This window comes from Gymnogyps californianus, chromosome Z, assembly GCF_018139145.2.
Source record: "Gymnogyps californianus isolate 813 chromosome Z, ASM1813914v2, whole genome shotgun sequence".
NCBI lineage: Eukaryota > Metazoa > Chordata > Aves > Accipitriformes > Cathartidae > Gymnogyps > Gymnogyps californianus.
The window spans coordinates 16,735,433-16,745,399 of record NC_059500.1 but is presented as its reverse complement, the minus strand read 5'-3'; the positions used below and the strand labels follow the sequence as shown (position 1 = coordinate 16,745,399).

Genomic DNA, 9,967 nt, shown 5'->3' with positions numbered 1-9,967 from the left:
CGGAGTCATTCCCGTGTACTCAGTTTCCTGAAGACGGCGAGTACCGAGGCTGCTTTTCAGCTGCGTGCGGCGGTACGAGCCCGCTATTTCAGCTCCAGATAATGCCTCGCGGGACCTCGAAGACAATTTCACCCCCGGCTAATCGCATTCAACGGACACAGAGCCAAAAGTCTCGACAGGACGGGGAACCGGGACCGTACCGGGCAGGGCCGCGTCCCCGGGCACGCCCGGCTACCGGCCACCACGCACCACCCGCCACGGCCGGCGGCGGCGCCGGCCCCGCCCCATGCCCCGCCCCCGAGGCCACGCCCTTCCCCGCCCCCGAGGCCACGCCCCTTCCCATGCCGCGCACCACGTCTGCAACGCCACTCGCGGGAGGGGGGCACTCACCCGGAAGCGCTCCCGTAGGGCGACGCCGCCCAGCGCAGGTGCTTCCGGGTGGCAGCGCGCTTCCCGGGTCGGCCCCTCCGCCACGCCGGCGCCGCCGCCTCCCGCCGGGCCGCCCTCTCACCGCGTTCCCCCCCGCCCCGTCCCCGGCTCGCTCTGCGTCCCCCCTCGCCTCTCCCCGCGCCGGGCGATGCCGCTGCGGGGCTCCCGGGCCGCGGGGCCGTGGGGGCGGCTGCCGCCGTTGCTTCTGGTGGCGCTGGCGGCCTGCGCCGCGCGGGCGTCCGAGATCACCTTCGAGCTGCCCGACAACGCCAAGCAGTGCTTCTACGAGGAGATCGCCCAGGGCACCAAGTGCACCCTCGAGTTCCAGGTAGCCGGGCGGCCGGGGGCGGCCTCACGGGGAAGCGCCGCCCCGGGCCTGGGCGCGCCGCGCCGCGCTGGCGGAGCTGGGCCCCAGCCCGGAGCCCGGGCCCAGCCCAGAGCGCGGCTCCGCCGCCGGGGAGCGGTGGCCGAGGGGTTTGTGCTGGCAGGGGAGCCTCTCGGCTTCGTTCATTTACTGCGCGCTGCTCGGCTGCTCTCAGTAGTTTCGAGAAGCGCCTGGCACGGGAGGGGCAGCTGAAGCCAGTGCGGAGTTCCCAGCTCAGCTAAGGAAGTCCTGCATGCTGTCGTGTACTCGGCAGGAGCGGTGAGGAGGCACGAGTTTAGTTGAGAGCTCAGACAGACATACAAAGTCGGCCCTGGAAACTGGCAGCGTTTTTTATCCTGATCGCTGTCATGCCGTGTCCCATCTGAACAGCGTGGAGAATACCTAAAGCGCACCCGCCCAACAGGGTGCCGCACAAGTAATTTCCTTCTGGTTTGTGAAGCGTTTGCATGATGAGCACGATGCAACTTAGGGAGCTAATGCTGCGTGTTTCAGAGTATGGTTCAAATTGGGGTCACATAGCAAACAGTAAGGAAGTGATGGAACGGGTATGCAGTACTAGCAAAGTGTCCCAGGCATATAAACAAGACAGGTCTTACAAAAAATAGAACATGCAGGCAACTAACATCTTATTGAAGACTATGGTTAACATGCACGTATTAGGTGAGGCTGCACAGTTTTTCTTACTTTTCCCAGTTTCTAGCAGTTTGAACATGCAGCCATCATGATAGAGCACGCTGTTCAGCTTGGAGATGTATCGACCAAGCAGCTCTGACAGTTTTGGTGCCTTTGAGTGTTTCAGCAGTGTTGGAACCTTTCAGTCTGTCGCTTCAGCTCGTGAAGTCACTGACAGTACAGCAGCAGCATGAGAGAAATCCTTGACAATGGAAATCCCCATTACCTTTGGGGGCTCTTGAAGGGGCTATGTACTTTTATGATCTAACTTTTCTTGTTGAAGTCCCGTGGTTTTTTCTTTCCTGGCTGCTGTCCCACCTTTAGTATTTTGGGGAATGTTACTGCCAAATATCGGTCCTTGTTACTCTGTCCTGCATGTTCTAGTTCTTAGATATCTTTTTCCCTACCCAAATGTTTCTTGTCTCTACCTGTTACTTTCATAAAGTCTTTTCTGTGCAGTACTTTCCTTCCTGTTTTGAAGTGGATATCATTGGAGGTTGCTGGACAGATAAGCCTGCTGTTGTCACTTTTGTCGGTGACCAGAACAGGAGTAGCATTGTTAAAAGGAAAGTCTGGATTTGACCAGCCGCCAGTAGACTGACGTGCTGTGTGCATGTCGTTTGGTGGTATGTCTTAAGAGCTGAGAGGAGGCTTAAGCAAGCTCTGTGGGAAGGAATCCTAGGGTAACTTTAGAGCTCTGGCAAATCTTTACCATGTATATGTAAACTGGCTCTTTCAGGGTGTGCAATACAATTGAATGTGAGTGACTTTCATGTAACTGATAAAAAGCACGCCCCTGTCAAATTTGAGATCATACTTCAAAAATGAACCATTGTTTCATTATAGAAAAATCTTTTGTTTTTCTTTGCAACCAGGTAAGCATTTCTTTATGAAAATCCCAACTAGATGCAGACATCCAGGGAGAGGCATCCAGAGAACCAGACATCCAAAAATTTTTTTTTTCTCTTTGTATCCTGTCATCACATTTTTGGAAAAACTATGAAGATATTACTTGCCAACTGAATATATTTAAAACTTCCTGTTTGCAGAGCAGCTACTGCTCAGATGTCTTGTTATTTCAGTTGTACCATGAACGTTATTGTTTTAATAACTTGATACCTAAATAAACTGATGTGAGTTTAAGTAATACTATGCGATCTGAAGAGCAGATACTCGGATACTAAAATGTTTCAGTGATTTCTGCACAAATATAAAAGGGACATGCCTTTAGATAGAAGACTCTTCCTCCTTCAGCATGCTTTATCTTAAGAGCAAAAAGTTTGGAGCAAGGATTAAGTGTAAAACTACTAGCCTAAGAGTCATCAGAACACCAAGTTATGAATACCTAAGCTACCGATTAGTCTTTCTGTAGAGGTGGAATAGCTAGTCTACAGAGCAATATGCTGTAGACCAACAATAATCAAAGCCTGAAAAAAAACTTGAGACAATCGTGAAGTTTTGAGTCACTTGTAGGCATTATCCAGATGTGCTGGTTTTCGGAAGAAATGCTGTGGCTAACTGTGCGGGAGGGAGGTGGCAGACCCCCCAGAACATTGCTCTGTTCACAAGCACACGTGAAGACAGCCAGGTTGAAATACCTGTCCTGCTGGTCGAATGCCATTCCTGCAGCCTAAAGCAGTTGAGCTAATAGGGTAGTTACACTCTTTTGGCCGCGCAGGAAGGACCTGTCTTACTGCATGTTAGCAATCTCAGCTTGTGGATACAGCAAATGGTTGATTTGTGACAGTAATGTCTTTGCTGCCCCATCAAGTTTCATCTGCTGTAGCCTTTTCTGTTGTACAATTATTTATAACAAAGTAACTAAAATTGCTTTCATAAACGGTTCGAAAATATAGTTGACATTACATATGCTGAACCTAAAGTATTTTGAATTGTTCTGTGTGCCTTCCATAAGAAAATCATTTTGCAGGCTTGCTTTGAAAGATTTTCAAATTAATGCATTATATTTTAAAACATTTGTTAAAGCAAAAAAATTTGCAGTGCCACTTGACAAATCATACTTCTTAGAAGAAATGTGTAAATGTCTGTTTTGTTAAAAAGGCAATTTCTTGGTTTTTGTTTTCAGGTGATCACTGGAGGTCATTATGATGTTGACTGTCGGTTGGAAGATCCCGATGGCATTGTATTGTACAAGGAGATGAAGAAACAATATGATAGCTTCACGTTTACTGCGTCCAGAAACGGAACATACAAATTCTGCTTCAGCAACGAATTCTCTACTTTCACACACAAAACTGTGTACTTTGATTTCCAGGTTGGAGAAGATCCACCACTGTTTCCTAGTGAGAACAGAGTAACTGCACTTACCCAGGTAAAATGCTGTTGTGTTTGACAGCAGCTGTTAGGTGGAGGCAATGTTTTTTCAAGTTCAGCTGCGTTAGATATCTATATCACTTTTGAAAATCAATGGATTGGAGATTTTAAAATAATCTGAATTACTAAAATAAGCTTTCTTTCTGAAGATAGGATTATAGAGCACAGAACAGAGCTGAGAAGGAATCACCAAGTGCTTAAGAGAAACTTAGGGTAGTAACTTAAACTCTAGGCCACTATCTTTTTTTTTTTTTTTTTTAAAGGAACTTCCTTTTAATGCTATGGTTGTGTGCCTCCTGAAATGTGGATTTCACAAATTGTAAATGTCGGTGGATCAGGGTTTTAAAAATTTCCAAACTTTGGAGAAACTTTGAGAATTGTTTTTATATTTAAAATTATAGAGTCTGTTTTGGGGGAGGACTTAAGTTGACCTCTCATGTAACTGCCATTTTTAAAATGGAGAAGAAAATTCTAGCAAAATAAACAAATGAACAAAATCAGCCATATTTACCTGGCTTCTAGATACTTGTCCTTTATAAGACACTACGAAGTGTCAGAGCATTATTATTAGTATATTCTCAGGATTTTACAGTTTTGTGCCACCTCTACCCAATCTAAATCCATCAAAACTTCCCTTGGAATGCTTGCTTCATGAATTCCCACTAATGTCCTTAAATTATAACCATCACCAAACCTCGCTTTAAACGACCATTAAAGAATGCTGGACATGGTCGCTATTTTGCTAGTCTGGACTCAGCGGTACAAATACCGCTTCCCAAATGCCAGTCTCACTTGAATTTACCTCACATAAGTCTGCAGTAGCTGCGATCTGTAATGAGTAGACTTTCTGTGAATTCAGCTACAGCTCTTACTCTTCCTGTCACTCTTCTGCTCTGCTTTATTTTGTATTCTGATTCTTGATCCTGTATCTTTCCCTCTCTTTTCCTTACTTTAGTTTTCATTCTGTTCAATCTGTGTGTTCTGTTGCGTCTGTTTTTAATTTTGCTATCTTGGCATCAGCAGAGGGATTTTGAGAATGCAGAACATGCAGTTCCTGGGTCTAGCATCTCTGCAGCCCCTTGCAGCCTGTGGGAGAAGATATATTAAAAAAATAGTTTATCACTGGGTTGTAGCATACACAATGCAAATAAAGTATTTGGGAAAGGGAAAGCTAACTTTCAGAGTACAACACATCTTTGGTAAGAAGGTTCTTGTTGCAGTTTTCTTGAGGCTTGTAGCACGACCAAATTTGGGCAGCCTTTGACAGCGACAATAAAAGGTCAGTCCCTAAAACCAGAGTGACTTCATCTTTAAATCCCTTGTGCAGACTAGGAGAGCTCTGTAATTTATCAGTGAGACCAATGGCAGAACTTAGTTTGGAAAACCTCTTCCTGAATTTTGTTGAGTTTGGTTTGGAAAGGACCTTAAAGATCATCTAGTTCCAACCCCCTGCCATGGGCAGGGACACCTTCCACTAGACCAGGTTGCTCAAAGCCCCATCCACCCTGGCCTTGAACACTTCCAGGGAGGGGGCATCCACAACCTCTCTGGGCAACCTGTTCCAGCACCTCACCACCCTCAAAGTGAAGAACTTCTTCCTCACATCTAATCTAAAGGAATTTCGTCAACTTGAAAAGATGGTTAGGCACAGATGTAAGTAACTGAGAGTGGTCCTGTCAGGGTGTTAAACATTTCCTTTTATAATAGTTTGGCCTGTTTGATCTTCAGGAAATACTAATTTTAAGCCATAAAACAGAAAAACAAATTGTAACTAGAAATTAAATATTTTGAAGATCTATTGATTAATCTCTTGGTGATCAAAACACAGTGAGGAGTACTGACTTGTACTTACAGAAGATAAACTGAAAGTGGAAGAAGTTTATGTGAAAAATGATCTAGGGCTTGGAAAACTGGTAATGCTTTTTTTTTAATGAAAAATGACAATGAAATTCGGCAATTTGTTAAGTATTTGTTATATGATTATGTTATGGAACATTCAGGAACACTGAAAGGTAACAGAATTGTCCTTTCTCTAACAACTTTTTGCATACGTGACTAAGAAGGGTCTCTTGCCAAAAGAACATGTTGAGTTCAGGATGTCATACAACTTGAGTGAGAATTATGCAATGAAGAATGTCATACTTGTGAAACACAGAAGCATTTAATGTATACTGTGTGCATCTTAATGTTATAAAGTTTTCCTGGTATATGTGGAACTAACAACTCGGGGATCACTGACATTTCAAAAGTGCTTCAAAGTTCATTTTGAACCCTAATATACATGAATTTAAGATTTGTTTAGTTGTTCTCAGAGCCCGTTGCTTTGCAGTGTGTTACATTCCTGTGTGTAGAGTTTGATCAATGTAAGTTAAATTTTACTGCATTTACAGTATTTCAGTCTGACAATGGACTGTGTTAATCCTTAGCTTGCAAAGTTACATGAATCCTAATTTTAAATCTCAAACTACAAAACTTTGCAGAAAAAGCACTAGAAGGGTTCTTAATTCAGTGGTGTGTATTTGTTTGCTTCTCTAGATGGAGTCTGCGTGTGTTTCAATTCATGAAGCTTTGAAGTCTGTCATCGATTATCAGACTCACTTCCGCTTGAGGGAAGCGCAGGGCCGCAGCAGAGCCGAGGATTTAAACACGAGGGTGGCCTACTGGTCAATAGGCGAAGCAATCATTCTTCTTGTTGTTAGTATCGGGCAGGTATTTCTCCTCAAAAGCTTCTTCTCAGATAAAAGAACCACAACAACCCGTGTTGGATCGTAACTGGTAGTGGTAATGCTTCAGGTCATTGTGTGCTACTCATCTGTAAAAATTAACCGTTCTCCAATTAATTGTAGGTACAAAGGATCTGAATATATGCAACATTCAAATGAGTCTGCCCCTCATCCCTTAAAAATCACAAAACGGACCCAAAAAGTTATGAAAGGGACACATGATTTGAAATACTTTAAAAATACTTTGGAACTTAAGTGTTTTCTGATTCCTGTATTAAATATCTGGCAGTGACCAGCCTCTCTTTATTTCCATTGATTTTAGTCCAAACTGAGTTTGATTTTTACCAGTAAGATTAGCCATCTGCAGTATAACACTTTAAAATAACCCAACAGTCTAGTGTCTGATATGAGAGACAATATATATGAAAACTTGATTTGATTTTAATTTTCAGGCTGAATGTATTGGATTATAAAAAAGCAAATGTGATGAACTGTAGTGCACTGTTTTGATTTGCTGTTAAAAAAAATAATCCAATGGTACCCCTTGCTCATTTGTAAAATTATTGCAAGCTTGACACTACATCATGGTGCAAATTCTCCATCAGCCTGGTAAGTCTTCATCTTCAAAACTTGCTAAATTTTATACTTGAGTATGTTTGCTTAGACATATATTCTTCTATACTAAAATAAATGCATTTCCTCTTTTACAATATTTGTTTCACTGAACAAATTGTAAGCTGAGACTACTCAGGAAATCCACTTTCTGTATTCAAAAATCCAAATCTCCAAGTTTATTTAAAAAACATGCAATAAAATAGGGAATCTTGGAACTTTGTCACTGAAACTGTACGGTTTCTGTACTCTCACGCTGCTGCTGCTTTTTGGATTTAAGACCAGAAGTAGCTTGGTTTGTTAAGCAGCACAGCACCAGCACTGGATGAGGTTATATTATGTGTTAGGCACATACAAAACTTTTTACTAAATTGTTTTCCTTTTAAGAGGCCAATTTGATATTGATACTGCATTGCACAAGTGCTGTGAATTTTACTCTCCTGTGTGTGGTGCACTGATACGTGATGGCCTTGTGCATCTAATTGGCACTCCTTTTTTGCTAGTGGTCAGAAAATGTTTTAAATATTTCAGGTTATCTTTTTGGTAGAGTTATACTGTTTCCACTGCTCATGTCTTTAGTAGCTTATGTACTGTAAAGTCTTGTTTTATTTGGATGTTGAAGGTAGTAAATGTGTGTACATACAAGTAGCTTGAATTGAGCTGGTCATAATAAGGCTAAACTCCTTCAAATGGCTCTGGAGAAATAAGTAGACTGACCAATTCTTAAGTGCACACAAACTAAACTAAGGTGAAAAAAATTGTCATATATTACTGGCTAATTGAAAACATGCTTCTTAAGTTCTCAGCAAGCAGAGAAAGAATGCTAAACCCTTATTAATTGCCTGTATTATTTCTAGCAAAAATTTGAAATTACATGTACAGGTGACACTCGAGCAATCTGAAGAATTGATCTAAGATGACTTGGTTTTAAAATCTTGTGATGGCTGAAAAAAATAAACAGAAGTGCACCTACTCTCTGTTGTGAACTGAACGACTGCTCTTTTGGAAACTGAAGAAAAAGCTCAAACAGCTCAAATTATTTAAAAGGTCACAGGGGTATTAAAAAGCTTAATGTTATGTAAAATTCAGGATTATATGTAATGTTTTTCTATCCTGTACTGAATTTTAAATACTGCAGTCCCATTTTGGGATGCAAGCTTCCCAGAAATAGTTAGACTCACAAAGATCAGAAAACAAAAAAAATAGTGCTTTCTTCTTATGATACAAATCTGTGCCTGCACACAATATTCTTGATTGTACCTATATGCTTTATTCTTGTGTTTCAGCAACTGATGTTGAGTACTTTTTGTGCTGCATTGCACACAGTAATGAAGCAAGTGGTACACTTTGGGTGCAAGTGTCAGATGAAAACATGATTTAATTTTGAGTGTCCACTCTTATCTTCTGGAGTTTGAGTATCACTTGTGTAGCTTTAATCACAACAAAAGCATTTATTTTAAAGATTGACATGTGTTGGGTTTTTTTCCACTGAGTTGTTCTGTGTGCTGCCAAAATTGATAAACAGTGGGGTAAAACAGATAATGGTCGGCCATCACGTACATGTCTCTTTATTCTTTCATAATGTTTGAATGTGTGAAGTGGGACTGTTCAGCTCAATATTACTCCCACTGCAGAGGTTTAGTGGACTTGACTTTTGCATTGAAGTTAGGTATCCGAACCAGTCCTCTGGTATCCTGCTGCATAATATGCAGCAATAGCTTAAAAATGCCTTTATTTTTGTGTTATTAAAAACATGGCACAAATACACATGTTTAAACATAGCTGTATATAGTTTTTAAAATAAGTGACTGAATAGGATATAATAAAACACATGCTAACACGCAGTGGGTGAAGAAATGCATTGTGACTTTTGGTTAAAGCTGGATCTTTTTAATATACGAAAAGAATAGTTTGGTTAATGGTGTGATGCACAAGTAAACACCCTGCGTTAAAGGGGATATAACTGTGTTTTTAATTGCTAAAGGCCCTGAGTTTCAGCTATTCCTTGGATGTTTTATGTTTACAGAACTTCTTTTCATGTCCTGAAATGTCAGTTCTTGTTTTAGTTTGGGGGAAAAAAAGGTTTAGTTTGAATAAGACAAAAAGCAGACCCTGTGAATATTGTATGGGAAAATAAAAATTAATATATGATTGTGGTCTGATTGTTTTGTTTGCATGTGGGAGTGGGGAGCATTAGTCTTCAAAAAAGCTTCGAGTAACAATTTGAGTAGTCAATTTGTGTTTTAACACATTACAGTTAATCTGCCACCTGACACTCGATCACTACTTCCATTGCTGTACATCACAAGGTGTACCGGTTCACTGCTGTTCATAATTAGCTGTGCTTTCAGGTCACTGGAAGAACTCAAGTTTCAGCAAGATAGTGTGGTTACTGGCTCTTTGCTCAGCATGTTAGCAGTGCTGGCAGCAATATTCACAAATCTGTTCCTGTTGGAGTGGAATTCAAAGTATTTGACTACAGATGCCAGGAATGACTTGGGACCTACTGCATCTTTTCACATTAATTCTGTAGATACAAGGTTAATATGGGATGAGCTAGAAAGGTGTATCCAATTAGTGTTGTCTAATGATGAGATACAAACTTGAAATGTTTTGTAGTAAGTAAATGTGTGATTGGAGATGTTTTATATTGTGTAGCTTCTTGCTGAATCTTAGTTAAGCAGTTAAGTTTAAAAAAACCAGATAGAGTAGGCATCATTGCTTTGTGTGGGCACCTTCCAAAATGGCTTTTTTTGCTGTTTGTGTTTCTCCTATGTTGGTTGCTGTACATTCGGAATTTTTCAAGAATATT

General features: G+C 41.6%; 1 protein-coding gene across 1 annotated transcript; it reads left to right on the top strand.

Moving 5' to 3' along the window:
- Positions 1-490: 490 nt before the first annotated feature.
- LOC127027546 (transmembrane emp24 domain-containing protein 7) lies at positions 491-9,311 on the top strand. Its single transcript, XM_050913328.1, has 3 exons — positions 491-757; positions 3,573-3,818; positions 6,356-9,311. The coding sequence occupies exons 1-3, from the start codon at positions 578-580 to the stop codon at positions 6,590-6,592; spliced, it is 663 nt and encodes a 220-aa protein (XP_050769285.1). The 5' UTR covers positions 491-577; the 3' UTR covers positions 6,593-9,311.
- The last annotated feature ends 656 nt before the right edge of the window (positions 9,312-9,967 follow it).